The 16383-nt window shown below is 36.1% G+C and overlaps 1 protein-coding gene across 7 annotated transcripts in view; it reads right to left on the bottom strand.

The window, feature by feature from the left end:
* The window catches only part of PAN3 (poly(A) specific ribonuclease subunit PAN3), a 79877-nt gene that overhangs the window by 12614 nt on the left and 50880 nt on the right, over positions 1 to 16383 (bottom strand). For 6 of the 7 annotated variants that reach the window (XR_012579009.1, XM_074535275.1, XM_074535273.1 and 3 more), the window contains 8 exons: positions 14713 to 14960; positions 14042 to 14146; positions 13304 to 13361; positions 12051 to 12212; positions 11773 to 11889; positions 11553 to 11654; positions 3681 to 3846; positions 3179 to 3266 (listed from right to left, as the gene is read on the bottom strand). Coding sequence is in view for 6 of the 7 variants with exons in the window: in XM_074535275.1 (XP_074391376.1) it covers positions 3179 to 3266; positions 3681 to 3846; positions 11553 to 11654; positions 11773 to 11889; positions 12051 to 12212; positions 13304 to 13361; positions 14042 to 14146; positions 14713 to 14960 (1046 nt within the window). In the remaining variant the exon portion in view is untranslated. The remainder of the gene's footprint in view (positions 1 to 3178; positions 3267 to 3680; positions 3847 to 11552; positions 11655 to 11772; positions 11890 to 12050; positions 12213 to 13303; positions 13362 to 14041; positions 14147 to 14712; positions 14961 to 16383) is intronic. The other variant, XM_074535274.1, reaches the window with a different exon arrangement.

Here is a 16383-nt window from a genome sequence, read left to right as displayed (position 1 = left end):
AAGAAAGGTTAAAGAAGGCACACAAGAACTATTAGACTTCCTTGCAGCAGGAACACCAGAAATATATTTTTCTGCATTCCTGTGGTAGCCTTGCTAGTGCAAGGTACAGATCTATACTAGGTACATCATTTCCTTGTTTATACTCCCTATTGTGTTTGCATGCTCCTATGGATCATGTAAGTTCCTTTTGATCTGACAGAAAACTTCTGCTATGGTAACTATCAACAGTGACTATGCAGTAACACTAAGCTGATTCCTAACTTCAAGGAAAAGCTTTACACCTTCTAAGCACAGGCAGCCTTTTGTTCAAAAATGCACCTTGCATGCAATTATTAACCATTTAATTAGTAATTAAAGTCATAACTGTAACCTCTACCAACTTAATTTTCTATCTCTTGAAAGCTTTGCAAGTAAGGATTTTATCAGCATTTAGTTCATTGACAGAGCTATCAAATAGCATTCACTAAAAACCAGCACTAGGGGATAAACTCAAAACCAGACACCTTCATGAATGTCTCCCTGTTACTAAGTGAATTTCAAGCATGTCAAGTGAGTAATTTAAATGTTAATTGCATAGGGACCCTTTCTTATTTTTTTTTAATTGAATAGGTATGTGCCACTTTGCCAAATGCCATAGATACCTCAACGTACCAATACATTTGATTTTATCAGCTAGACATGTAAGTTATTCAAATAAAACTTTTTTTTTTGACAGGATCTGTTTTCCAAAAACACTTTGAAACCAACACTACTTTTTATTTTGTTATCCTGATCCACTGCTATGCTTGGATAAGTATCAGCTCATTCATACCCTAGTTCTGTGGATTCACTTAAAAGGATATGTTCTAGCATTGTCTTTAGAAGTATCTCCAAGTTCCTACATTTTGGTGCATTTTTTTAGAGTCAATAATAGTACTTGAGATGTCTCTTCAAACTAGTTTATTTAAATTTGGGAACGTGCATATGAAAGTTATTTTGGTTTGCTAAATTGAAAATATTTACTTTAAGCCAAAGTAACCTTACAGCCCTTGTTAAAACTTACATTCTCTTTTTTTGTAAAGGGGAGGACTTACAAATTTTGTTCCAAATACAGAAATATTTATTAAACCTTATTACTGTTTCCTGTATCACCACTTAGCTTTCCCATCTGTACCTTGCAATTGACTGAAACAAGACTTATGGACTGGGGCAGGGCAGGAAGTCACATGCTGCAGTTTATGCAGGTTTAACCCCTGGTTTTCAATGCAAGTGGCCATTCCTATTTCATTTACTTCTTTTTAGCTTCCTTTTTGTTGCCTTCATGTAACTCTTAAATGATCACAGATTAATGCGCTTAACACAGATTGCAAAGAACAATTGCATTCCTTCTACATAGCTCCTCACTGTTTTGGCTGAAACCTCTCTTTATATTAACCATGGGAAATAGCCAGAAAATAGCAAATCCTAACAAACATAGCTTTTTCCATTGAAGACAACAACAAGGAAATGCATATTAGCTGGGCAGTAAACCAAGAGATAACCTATATTTTTAACAGTCACAGGAGTCCCAAAGGAATTCAGGAACTGGGTCATGGATCAAAAGGAAAAAGGATGAGCAGCAGCTGTTATTTTGTAATTTTATCTGGCTAGGGCAAACAAAGGTAGAGCATGAGAAATGACCCCTAAATTTCAAGGAATGGACCCAGTTTGGCACCTCTGAAGGAAAAAAATGGGCAGTAAAAGCCTAGCCCTTCTAGAAAAGACAGCAAAAGAAAAAAACAGACGGTATTTACTAATTGCAATTTAGATCTTCCAAACTAAGTATTTAGGAGTATTTATTTTCTGGTTTAGCAGAGCAACCTAAACAATTTGAATATTAACAACATATAAAACATGAAAAGCCATTCCCCCTAAACAAAACTAGGCATTATCAAGCAAGTCAGCTGCCATGTGTTGAGCTGCTACGGTGATAAGTGCTTTTGACAGACTTGTGTACCTGCAAGTATTTTTAGATTTGTATCTTCAAGTATTCTAAATGCTTTTCTTTACTTGAATGTCATAATATCTCAGGAGGATCCCTTTCCACGCTGAAATTAAAATAGAGAAGTACTCAGATTGAAATAAAACCCCTCTCATTACATTTTTAGGCATGGAATCCCTTACTTATTTGTATTTTCATCTTCTCACAACTGTTTTCCACTAAATTATTACCAAAAGCCCACTGATACGTAGCTGAGTGTGTGTGTATGAGTGTGAAATCCTTTGGTGTACTCCTCAAAGCACACTGAAAACTGCTTTACTGTACCATTAAAAAAAAAAAGTTATTATGTTCTAGGATATGGTCTCCAATGAGCTAGTTTCTTCTGGCCAAAGTTCAAACATTTCAGTTATTACTTAAAGACTCTGAATAAGCAGTTTTCACAGTGAATAAGGTCAATTAATGAAAATAAATTAAATCCAACTCCCTACTGTAGTCTTTCACTCCCAGTACAAACAGGGTATGTGATGACTGCTGAAGTAATGTACTTTACCCTGAGGGGAAGTTAGGGAAAGAGGCACTCCTGTACACAGTGATGCTCCAGATGACTGTGGAACAGTTTTTGTTAATTCTAAAGGGGTTCTTCTTAATTCAGGAATTATGCAGAGTCCACGCTTCAGAGAACACCAGGAGAGCACGGAAAAACTAGGAGCCCAAAATAAAGATACACTAGAATCTTTCTGGCACGAGGAGAGGGTCTAAATGCAGTTAACTGAAAGATTTTACTCCTCTCAACAGGTATTCAACACTTAGTTATTTATGTTAAAATCACAAAAGACAGAGCAAAAACTATTATCATTATTTTTTACCTCTAACACTAAATGTAAGATTTTTCTTCTCCTTCCTTTAGAAATTTCTATTTCCAGTTGTTTCTGACTTAAGTTTGTTAAATACTATAGTTCAACCTGTTCAGTAAGCTTGCTGAAATTTTAGAGGCAGAAAATACCAAAATGAGCATTCACATTTATAAATTATTAGCAAATTTGAACAGTGTATGGGAGAACCAAGATCAAACCAGAAGTAAAAAAATACAGTCATTTACAGATAGATACACTGGACTACAGTTTAATTAAAGTACTTATCTTCCAAAAGGAATCACACTGGTTTGCAGTAATCCCTTTGCCAAGCCACCAACCTAACTAGCAGTGTTTGTTGTCATACCTGAAACTGAGCCATTAATGCCAGTGGATTATTTTGACTGTTGTCAAATGTCAAAACGTCAAAGATTCCAACACAATTAACTCGTAACCTTTAGGAACAAGAAGAGAAAAGGAAAAATTGCCATTAAACTTAATTGGTTACTCAATGTTTCCTCTAGCATTCATTGAATTTTTTGATATTATAAAAGCCATCAGTACTTAGCAAATTACTATGAATCAGAAAAGACTGATTTTTCTATTTGATAAAATGCACAGACAGTATTGCATTTACAAATAAATCAAAAAATTTCTAAACTGATAGTAGTGGGTCTGATCTGTAGTTTGAGGGTAATGCATAAGTCTTCCCAAAATATGTTTTAGAAGACCTTTAAAAAACCAAAGTTACAAGCTTTAGCACAATGCCTCAGGCCAGTTGAGAGAACTTAGTAGCTATTTATGTACCAGGTGCAGAGTCAGCAGCTGCCAGGAACCCAGAGCACAGTGAGACTGAATGCTTGCATTACCTTGTTTTTCCTGTTACCAGAATCTTGGTTGGATCCATAACTCTGCACGCCAGTCCTGCTGTGTGAATGGTCCGTAAGGCAGAGCTGAGCTGCACAATATATGCCCATATCAAAGACTCTGGAAGCAACCCCGCATGCTGCCGTGGCAGAGGCCCATCATGCTGACCTAGAACCAAAACATTGTGAGCATCAATGGAAGGCTGCTGTGCAAAAAGCAAAGTACAACGTCTTGAATCATACAATTAACTCACACCCTCAATTTATTTAACTCTTAATAGTCCTTGAAAGACACATCTATGTTGCTTTAAAGGTGAGTTTTGGAATAGATTTTTCTGCATTGATTGGTTTCACATGGTGTTTTTTTGAAAACGCTGACAATTCATTAGGCATTATTATTTTCATTCTCATATTCAGGGAAATGATGTTTTGAAGTTGAGAATGAGCACTGATTGGAAATTTCTCAAAGTAGATGGTACATCACCATATGCAGGTACTTCAGAAGTAAAAACACCAATATCCTGAAACAACGAGTATGTACCACAATAGCGGAAACATTTTACCACCTTTATTGCAAGCAGGCTTCCCAATTAAACATTTTCTATAATCTAATGAGAAAAAAAACCAAACTAATTTCAGCTTACATGAGCAAATCAGACAAAGATTTGGAGGCTACACATCATTGAACACAACTTCACGTACATTCTGCTATGACATAGCTCCCTGTCAAGCCATCACTGCATGACCCCTGTTCCATATGAAAGAAATGCCTTACTCTCCTTCCAAATGAATTTTTAGTATTCCTTTCAAAAGTAAAACTCAGTCTTTGCAAACACACACTCAAATCCTACATTACAAACCATTTGAGTAATACTGAGTCACAGAGGAAAAAATGAAGATACAGATAAAAAATGTTATTTTAAGTATGATGTGTGTAATTCAAGTAAGCTGGCATTGGTTGCCTTGCACAAAATTGAATCAGAAGAAAATACATCCAGAGTAAGACAGTACATCTCAATTTTACAAACCACAGGAGATATTTCAAGAGGTTGCCTCACTACTGATTTTGCTTGTTTTGAGACCAGTAATATCATCAGTAGTAAGTAAAATCATGTAAGCAACTGATTGGCTTTGCTGTGAACTGACTGTGCTCTTCTCTAAACATTTATTTCTTTTTAGTTTTTTCTTTGTTTGTTTGTGGGTTTTGGGTTGTTTTGTTTTTTGTTCTTGTTTTTTTGAGGTTGGGAGTTTTTCCCCCCACTTTCCCTACACAACCATATCAACATCTGTGCATTTGATCAAAGTAAGCATATGTATACTTGCATGCATATGCACACACAAAATACATGCACAGTGAAAAAACGTGGAACACATTCCTGATAACTTTTTGCTTGGAAATTTTACTGACTTAGGGGTCATGGGCTGAGAATGTTACAAACTTTCATTTGAGCTTTGTTTTGTCCACTTTTAAAATTTTAGTTTGCTTTTCAGGTTTAAGGTACTTTGGTTTAGATTATGAAGATCAAAATGCTGACTCCTTTAAAAAAACAATAAACTTGGCATGTCTACTGAAAGCTGAATATTATGAGATATTGTTTGTTTTTTCTGGCCCCCTGATGAATCAGTATGCAAATCACTTCCCACAAAAACCATCATTCCAAGTCTCATGTAGCAAATTTGTCCCTCATAACTCTCTCTTCTTCAGAATGACAAAAACTATATTATAAAATGACTGAGAAGATACAACCTCCTGTACTAGTTGAGACTCTTTACTACTTGCTGTAGAATGCACTTTGTATTTGGTGAACAGCAACATGAGTAGCAAGTTTAACAGGGATGTGCATGCATACTGTAAGAGAGTTACATCTGTGCAAAGTAAGTCCAGAATAGAAATGTTGCTATAATATCCCAAAGACAGAGAAAAGCTGAAACTTGGCAGTTATTTTTGTGCATGCATAAGAGTATCCGCCCTTTGATTTTCAATTAAGGCGATGTAACCAAGGGAAAGTCCAATATAAACAGAAAGACCAGAGTTTGACACAGCTTCTCCTCATCTATCAGAAAATCTCACCAATGTTATTTTACTACTGCAAAAACTTACTTGAGGCTACAGTCAAATCTGGGCTGCTGCTTTCACATCAGTTAGCTGCACCCCACATTCACATACACTAAAGGTACAAGCTAAAACATGGGAAGAATCAACTTTGAAATGCCCTCTTACATCTCCATCTGTTCAAAATAAGCACGATTAAAAGCAGTTCAGCTGGCTGCAATGCTGACCATAATATATGTCCCAAGAGGACCACCACACCTGCCACAGACAGCATTTGAGCAAGGACCCAAGGAAATGAGACCCAAAAGCTTGCTCTTCAGGAGAAACACAGTTGGAAAGCTTTCCAAACAGTGCTGAACACAAGGAAAAACAGCACAAGAATGTAAGTAACCATTACCCAAATGATCACAGTATTACTTGAAAAAGTGTTTTGTTAAGAGATTCCATGGTTGATTTGCAAAGGCTTCCCACCACAGGTTGAATCTATGGCTACAACAAGCAAAATTTCAGACTGTGTTCTTCCCACCTACTGCATGGCAGATTCATCTCTCCCAATAATTTCATCTCTGTGATGTAGAACACAGCCACTAATGGAAAAGATTAAAAATTTAACACCTGCCATTTCAAAAACACAGGTTATCCATTATTTTTCCTTGCCACATTGGGATAGACATAAATAAATAAAAATGCTAACACTTACTTTTTAGTTCTGTGGTATGCTGTTGACAACAGAACAAAAAAATTACCCTCTGTACCAGTGTGCATGCGTATATTAAGTTTTTCCTTCTTAAAAAAAGTATTCAAATGAAATTCTGTTCTCCAGAGCAAGTGTGAATCCAGGAATAGTCCTGGGGTGGGAAGTAAGACCTGGGAACACCAGCAGTAGGACCTGTTTGACATCACCAGGAACACTGAAAGCATGCCAAGAAACAGCAATTCTCACGCAGTAACGAAGAAAAAAAACCCAATGAGAGATTTAGCTGTTTATTAAATTGAACTCTCAGGCTTGTAAACCAGTCTTTTACATTCAGAACTAAGAATTGTTCGGTGTTTACTTGGTGTTCCTAAGTTCAAGTACTGAAAACGAGACAAATGCAGTAGTCTTCATCTCTCCTTCGGGGCAAACTGGGGTTTGGTTTTACATTTCCCCGTTTTCAGTGTACAGAAAGGTTCTGAACTACTAGAAGGCAGCAGTATTTTTGTAAAAATTCTAAAGCTACTGAAAACTCAAACTTACTTTGAAAAAGTTGCAGCTTTTGGCAAAGGTATTTTAGGATAATTATTAGTCACATATTTTGTCTTCAAAAACATCATGCTGACTTTGAATATTCACATACTCTTACTCCTCATCACACACTATTCATCTAGTCATCACACAACTTATTTCTTTTTCAATAGAAGGGGTATTTTATAAAAGAAACATTCAGCACGTGGGGATGTAAAAAACTGTAAAGTCAGCAGTGAAGTCCATTTTTGTGCATGACATACTACTATCAATGTGTCAAAAGCAAAGCAAGTTTCCCAGACCATGCTTATCTTCATCAGAAAGTATTTGTTTGCTGAAAAACAGAGACTATGCTGCTGAAAACTCCTACTAACAGCATGTATGCCAGCATTTAATTATTCAGAGTGCTTAAAAGCAGACCAAAGGACATAACAAAGGCATGCTTATCTCTGCCAACCACAAAAATTCATCAGGACAAACTTTTCTGGCAGCTGCCAATAGTTACTGATAATTTGACAGGATTTTCTGACTGTTAAGTCTTAAAGTAGATACATTCAGAATTTGGTTTACCATTCAGTTATTGGACTGTTAAGAGCAACATTTCAGTACTTTTGGGTTAACTCACTAATGCAAAGAGGACATAATTTCAGCAGAGATAAATGCACTAATACATGCTATAGTCTGAAGCTAAGAAATATAAGAAAGGTAGAAGAATACCAAAAAGTTCCAGAACAACAGATTTAATGTTTAGAGTATGAAGAAATGTTTTGAGGAAATATAAGAAGTGAGAATAATATAAGAAGAAACTTTTCAAATAAATGTACTTTGAGTATCGATTAAACGAAAATTCAGATTCCTGATTTTAAACCGTGCAAATTTAGTAAAATATGACAGAACAATGTTAGATTATCACACTGTACCATCTGAAGGAAGAGGCCGTATCATTGAATAAAGAACATAAGCAACAAATTCTAATTCATTCAGAAGTCAGAGACATTAGTTAAGAGCATAAAAATTAATGTAAGCTGCTATTTTTCTCCCCCACACCAGATCTCTAGAAAGGCAGTCCTGTAACAGGGTCTGTTAGAAAAACAGCAAGAAGAAAACACCCAAGACTGACCACATTGACACCAGTGACATGCAAGACAGCCATGTAAACCATAATCCTCATCTTTTAACTATCAAGGTCTCATGTTGCCAACTCAAGTGTTCAACATAAATAAGGTTGCATACCTGAAATCAAATTCTCTGAGTTCACTGATCAGGTTCACAGTGTTGTGCCTCCTAAAACCTTTATAAGCAATTGTACTAATCTGGGCCTCATGCTGCAGAGTACCCAACTTCCATCCATTCCCCTGCTTCTCTTGGGAGTCTCCTCTAGGCAGGCAGACGGCCAAGAAACTCTGTGAGGGGATGGAGAAAGGATCCGTGAAGGCAGGCAATTCTGAGAAATCAAGTTATAGGTATGCAATCTTATTTTTCTCTCTTAAATTGCTCCTTCTACTAAGGACCAGACTAGAGAGTAGCAGCTATCAAAAAAAAAAAAAAAGGCCAAAGCAAAAGTATGCAGAAAGATTTGGCAAAATTTGGGAATTCAGGTGACTTCTTTTCCCCTAATTTATCTACTGAAAATATTGAAAGAGCAGGTAGTAATTGCCACAGTCAGGAGACAATTATCTTCCCTACATATCCCTGTAAGTTCTGTTGCAACAGCTCATTTTAATTAAGTAATACTTTGGGTCAAACAGACATTGATGTCTTATTTCCAACTTCCCAGATTATTCCTGCCTATAAAAGGAAGCTGAAGTAGGTGAAACAAAGGGTCCATATAGCCCATGAGCCTGTTTCAAAGACACATACACTAAAATCAGCTTGCAATGAATACTGAAGTGTATAAACATAAACAAGTAAAATATTCTATTAGTCTCCAGTGATTTGCAGCCCAGAAGTAAATATCATGACTATGCAGTCCCCAAATATTTCTCCTCCATGAGTAAGCCCACTTCCCCCTTGAACTTAGGCAAATGTCCACAATAATCTGTGAAAGTTCCATGGCTTAACTATCATGACAGCCTAGGTTTTGAATTTGCTACCTGTCTATTTTCATTGGTAAGTCCTTAGTTTTAGGCTGGAAGAAATAATTAACTTTTTTAATTAATTTCTTTGTTATTCCAGATGATTTTTCAGAGCATATTCCAGGCACTTTTAACCCCATTATCTTCCTTTCCATCTTTAAAAGCATGAAAAGCATTATTCCACTTTGCTGTTCTTCATCCAGCTGTTCCACACCTTTGATCATCCCTGCCACCTCATCTCAACTTCTTTGCTTCTCTTCTACACGTTTCAAAATGCATGAGGAGGAACATAGCTTCAGAGAGAAGTCTATCAGGTACACACAACTTGAATACAATGTCTACCATTTCACTGCCCTTTTCTTAATAAGCCACATCAATCTATTTCCTATTTACTGCTATTCAGCAAGAGGACAGTATTTTCTTCAATGCACTTAACCGTGGTCCCAGACCTATTACTGAGTGGAAACAGTCACAATAGAGGCCATCACTTCATGTTTAAAGCTAGTTCCATTTTTCCACATTGGTTTACATTACATCACCTGCTGTATTATCAGTAGGAGTTCCAGTCTTGTAAGATCCTTCTGCAATCAATCACAACTGGCCTTTGTTTTTAACAATCCAAATAATTTGGTATTATCAGCAAACTTTGACAGACAATTTATCTTCAGAACAAACAAGTGAATGAGTTAAGAAACTCCCAGGACATCATCTTGTGAGACCCATCAGTGATCTTCACTGTTCACTCTGTTTCTAATATTCTAACCAGGCATTAACCTAACTGAGAACCTCCTCTGCAATATGACTTCTTAGGTTCTTTTAGAGACTCTGTTAGACTTCATTGAAAACTCCAAGGTCTTATCTGCTCGATCTTCCTTTAAAGAACTTTGATAGATTAATGAGACATGACTGCCCTTTATAGGTCCGTAACTTAATTATTTTTCCAGTATGACAAAAAAATGTGCTCCCAATAATTTTATGTAACTTTTATTATTTTATCTAGAACAGACATCATTCTACTATGATTCTCTAAATAGATACAAAAACATAACTGATTCACATGGAAATTGAAAACCATGACTGGGAAACACTCAGGAGCCTAGTTCTGCACGTAACAGTCATTACCCTAGCAGTAGATCTTCCAGTTTTATCTCACCAAATTAGTTTCACATCAGGCTCATTGAATCTGTAATTACACTCTGATTTGCCACAGGATATGACACATCAAACTGGGGTTTCCTCCATCTGAGATATTACCACCAAAATCAGTGGTGGAAATCAAGTTCCATCTCCACTTAAAATGGTCAGCTCAGTGCAAAGTCAGTGAGAATTATGCCGTATTTCAGGTATCCACAAGTCTTTGAACGTATGTAAGGTTTTCTTCAAGCCTTTCAACATATTCACACACTACCAAACCACTATACTCTTATGTAAAAAATATCCAAGTGAAGTTCTAGATGTCAACCTCTGAAACAGTTTGAATTCACAGCTAAAAGCTCTAATTTCAAAAGGCACGAGAAAAAAACCTTAGCTTCTGTTTCTCTTCATACACTGGCAGCCTAAAGACATTTAGGGAAGATCTTCTCTAATTAAAAAAAAAAAGCAGGCCATGTCACAGTCATCTGGTCATCTTTAATGCTGGATCTAATTTCAGGGCTGGTCCTGCATCAAGCAAGAAGTTGGTCCAAAGAAGCTCTGCAGGATACTTTTCTATCTTAAGTCTTTTTGTGATTGCACTAAGCAGTGACCACCTCTCTTTCTCAGCATGGCACTGTTTGTGTTGCCAACACCTGACTGCAGTTTGTAAGACTACAGGGTCACAAACTGGTCCTAATAGGAAGAATGATTGACAGCACAGTGTTTTGCAGAGGAAAAGGCTTTAGCCACAAGCATATGGGCTCTACTGCGCCACTTGCTGAGCCATAGACCATCCTGTGACAGATTTCATTTAAGAATGCTTATGTAGTGACTCCATTGAATCTATGTATAAACATCATTAAAAAAATTTCAGACCTAATATGTGAAGTTGGTGTCTGAAAAGAATAAGGTACGGGGATTTTTCAATCAATTTCTTGTCTTAACTAGTAGTTCACATTTCTAATCATGAAATAAAATACTGTTTAATGATTCCTCATAGTGAGGAAAAAACCAGAATGGTAGGACACCTAAACAGCAAGCACTAAATTGGCACAGCATATCTTCTGAATTTTGGAACTACTGCCATTAAATGATAGGTGTTACCTGGTGATAGACCTGCAACAAGGACACTAGAGCTCCTGGCTCCCAGTTTTGTTCCAACTTATTTTTCTCTCAAAGAGTTGTAATTCCCTTACATGCTGACATCAATTTTATATTGTTTGATAATTTAAAAAGATTTTACAAACAGGAGGTGAAGAAGAACACTCTCATGTCAATCAGCTAATGGCATGATTAGCCAAACAATTAAGCTGAACAACTGTTTGTGACCAGATGTTTACTGCTGAAACAGTGTGTAGAAGTATTGTCTCACAGTGTGGTTTCCTTACCCCATTTCCGTTTTGTGAAATAGGAATCAGCACTAGGGTCATTGAAGTGTCTGCTCATCATAGTCTCTCCTCCAGCATGAAAATCATACGCAAACACTAGAGCTTAAAAACAGAAACAGGTGATATTTACTAACTCAAACATATTTGAAAGAAGTATCCACACATCAACTGGGGAGGAGCTGGGGGGAAGGGCAGGGGGAAAGAAAAAAGAAAAACTTACAATGTTCTCCAAAAGCTTTAGTGGTAAACACTTCACGCAAAGTTACGATATTTGAGTGCTGAATCTTTTTCCACATGTCAACCAATACCATGCACTTTGTGTTAACAAGACGGAAACCTAGGGAAAAAATGAAACCCATGGTTTAAAGTATAATGTTTAGAATGAGAAAATTTTACTTCAGCATTTAGTCTGAAACTGCTGAGAAGGAAGCAGACACTAAAATACGACTGGTACACTCTGGAATGCTAGTCCTATTGAGACAACTCAATGTTTCTCACCATGTATCCTCCGAAGGCAATAGGGCAGGTCATCTTTACCATTTACGGCTTTATAGCACGATGTAATGTACCCAAAGTTGCTCGTTTTCTGTATCCGATTGGGCGGTGGCAGTGGTTCCAAAGGAAAGAGACTGTGGTAGCTGTCCACTTCTGCAGGAACTGCTAAAATCAGTTTATACACAGAAACATGTTAGGCCTCAGCTGACTTTGAGAAAATTACTGAATAGCAGAGAAAATTAAAATGACTTCCAGTAATATTTAAATTATCTCCTCCATCATTTAGGCGCATGTGAAGTTAAAATTCACTATTTTTGCTTTAACACCAACATATTCATAGGTTCCTAAAAGAGATCCCACGGACCTAAAATTATTGTCTTCAGAAAAAGTGTTACACCAAGTAAAATCAACAGAATATATGCCATTTCCATTCCATCTGCCATTTTCTTATTTACCTTAGAATTCACCCTTATGAATGATATTTCTTTGGTGGTTTTCCTACACTGATTCAATAATAAGCACCAATTTCAATGCAGACTTCATACCATGGTAAGAACCACATTTTCCTCAGAAAAAAAGCAAGTATCAGTCTTACATGTTTGAATATACTGGTTTATAAAACAGGGAGAGAGAAGTGCTAAAGGTTTGTAAATCAGATTAAGAGATTACCCTTGCATTTCATCAGGATTAAAACACTCAACTGCATTTTTAACTGCATCATTATTATAGTATGCACACATTTGAGAAGATAGTGCAAGCAAAAATTGTTTAAATCAAGCTGAATAAAAAAAGCCAAATCACAGTAAATAGTATATGGTTCTTCTGCCTGACACCTAGCACAAAGCCTTCTCTCATATACCAGCAAAGCCACTTCAAAACAAACTGCTTTGCTAGTTCACATACTACCTTTGAAAATGTATGCATCATTTAAAGAAGTACCTAATACCTACAAAGTAATACAAAACTGTTCACCACAGGGCTTAACTGCCTTAATGATTTTTTCCTTTGTCAATTGGAACTATTTCTAACCATTAAGGAATTTCAAAACAGAAGAAAATGACAACAGAAGACAGAAAGAATAATTCATATTTCTGAAACACTGCATTTGGTTAACCATGGCCCAGGCCGATGAGTAAAGCTACATGAAAAAATAAAAACAGGTGGCAGCTTTTGTAAGAGGTTGTTAATATACATGAATGTACATGATTGCAGAAAAACATGATCACTGTTTAGAGTTTTGAGGAAAACTTACTTACCAGGAATATCAGCCTGATCAATCTGGGCCATAGTTATTAAGTGTCTGTTGATGAGTTCCTGAAGGAAAAATTAAGTTTTGAACATTATAATGCAGCTCATTAGTTTTGAAAATTTAAGAAAACACTGTCTTTGAAGTACTAGCATCTAGTACTTCGAAAGTACTAGCACTAGTACTACCTGTACTAAAATAAAGAATTAATGCAAGTGTCTAGGGTAGAGAGGGTCAGAAGAGCAATAGCTTGAAAATTTGAATGATAAAATACCTAAATTCTTGAAGGAGCTTCAGAAGACATTTGCTATAGCTGGCACTGACAAAGGCAGCTACTACAATAAAGCTGAAATTAATAACACTCACAGCCAGCCTTGAGATGATGAACCCCGAGCTCTTCAACTAACACCTGCATACACTCCCATTTCAGTGGGAGACTTTCAAACTGAATAGTACTGCAGCTTAAAATAATGTTACAAAAATAAACCCATGTATGCCAAAAAACCACATCAGTAACAGTACTGAGCTGAATAGTAAATCATGGCATGCAGATTAGATTGCAGTCATATATGTTGTAACTCACCCCCACCCTCTGTTGTACTCCACTTATTACAAGATTTGATTTTTCAAATTCTCCACAGGGAAAAATTACTGCACATGTTGCAAGTGTCTATTTCTGTTCTACATTAACAATTTTTTATTTTTTGCCAAGATATTAAATTTTCCTTTAAACTCTCTAACATCTTACCTGTCTGAGCTCATCTGCCATGAAGAAGGAAGGTGCATTTGCTTTTGGCTGCATGTAAGCAACATGAGGTGCAGCTGGATGGTAGATGTGGTAGTTTGGAAAAACCTAAAAATAAAATAATTCAAGAATCTTTTTCAAGTCCTTAAGGATAAAGTAAATGAAGAGTTTTCTCACTCTTTCAGTTCAAACTATGAAATCCTCATGTACAAGTTACAAATATATTGTCAGGTATGTTACAATTTTTTTATGTGGTATTCACTTCTAAAGATTTCAAGGGAGAGGGAGGTGTATGTGTATATACGTATGTACGCAGTTATTTTCACAGTTTTGTAACTGCCTTTTTCTCCATCACTGTAAATATAAGAGCTATTTAACCTACCAAAAAAAATTTTTTTTTGATATTTTCTCATTATGTATGTATCCACTGAGACACAGAATGGTTTTCTGCTATTGCTATGTTAAAACCCCAGAAAGCTCTACACAGCTGTAGAAATATATAAAAATTACTCTGGTCCTTGTATTTCAGTAATTTTTGGATAACAACTAAAATAACTAAAAGGCCTCACCTTCATACAGAATGAGCCATTTATAGCATTAAAAATAACATCTGTAGTATCAACCAATTCAGCACATACAAACTCCAGACAGCTGTGTACTGAAAGCCAACATACCATTCCTGTGAGAGGTGCTGGAGTTGTGTCAGTGTAGAAGTACGTTGTTCCACCCACTGTTTCCTTCTGGATCACCTGGCCAGTAGATGGAGGCTGGGAGACAGCGTTAGCGACAGACGCAGAGGCACTAGTAGGCACCATATAGTTTGCTGGGTTAGGAGTATGACTTCTTCTTCGAGGAGCAGGAGATGTATGAGGAGTTATCTTGGGAGAATGAAGAGGAGAAGATCCTGCTGACAGTGACATTCCTTAAAGAAATACAAGAAGACATTCTAGATCAAATCTGTCATCAAAAAAATTTAGCAATTTCAGAAAAGCAGCCTTCACTACCAACGACATTCTGAGCAGGTGAGACACTTAACTCTTCATATAGATAATAGAAATCCTTGAGAGATAAAACAGTAAGAGCATGACTGAACAGGTATCTTTCCCCCAAAATTTTTGTTTATTGCAGAGAAATAGGGCTTGGGAACTTAAAATACACACATGAAGAACTGAAATGAAAAACATAAGTAGCTGAAAAGGGAAGACAAGTCAAAATAATGCTGTGTCTAAAACACAGTTCATTAAACTGCAGAAAGATAAAATATTAATGACTATGTAAGTGAATGTTTACTTAACAGTTACATGAGCAGTCAATGGAGTTTGCTTAGCTGTAACTCACTTCACCTAATTATGCATGTACCTTTTATTAGAACTCCACAGTTATAAATGTCTCCAGTAATACAGCTCATAAATACGTGTGGATTGTGAATAGTACACAATATGCTACTAATAATAACTTCAGGGGAGTAATTACCTATTTTCCTATAATTATTGTATTTAAAAGACATCCTCCAAAAGATCTATTTGATATGTAAAAATAGATTACATCTCATGATATTAAGTCTATTAAACAGTCCTGTTGGAATTTCTAATTTATTTGAAATTATTTTATTGGCTGGTGTTCACCTTCAACATTACAGGAGCAACTCCACTGATGTCTGAGAAACTCTGGTTCTAAATAAAGTGCATTAATGAAAAAAATAAGGTCAACTTTTCTGCATACACACTTTTTAGTTACCAAATAGTCTAATTACTTCAAGAGCTATTGCATCCAGAACTCTCAGATTTGATTACTTATAAAAATTAGGTGCAAAATAGACATTCCAGGGTGCTGCTGAGGAAGAGATAACCCTTCAAAAAAACTCCTTGCAGAGTTACTTACTAGCAGAAGATCTGACATATTCAGATGTTCAGATTAACACTAAGGAAAACATCTTTGAAAGGTATTATTGCTCAGTTCAGTCTGGGATGTACTTTCTTTTCTATAAGTCAGAATTGTATTAGTCATACTAAATCTTCTCCTTGAAAGAATAGAAGATTCACAGCTTTCATATTTAACATTCTGATGACAGCTGAGAATTCTTCTCTAATTAAGAATGGTTAGTTATTACTCAGTTATTTGATTAAATTAATTACGTAAACTCTAGTAACCAGAGTAATTTAAGCAAATGTCCAACTAATAAAAGCAAGAGGAATTTTTTTTTGCATACACACTTTTTAGTTACATAAACTAATTTATTTAACTTCAATCATGAGTTACTGTATGCAGAGTTCTCAAAATGCATCATCAGTAATGTGTAGGAGTAATTTCACTCTCGTATCGTGTCCCTAAAGTAATCTCATCCC

This window comes from Zonotrichia albicollis, chromosome 2 (assembly GCF_047830755.1).
Source record: "Zonotrichia albicollis isolate bZonAlb1 chromosome 2, bZonAlb1.hap1, whole genome shotgun sequence".
Taxonomy (NCBI): Eukaryota; Metazoa; Chordata; class Aves; order Passeriformes; family Passerellidae; genus Zonotrichia; species Zonotrichia albicollis.
This window is presented reverse-complemented; position numbering and strand designations above follow the sequence as displayed.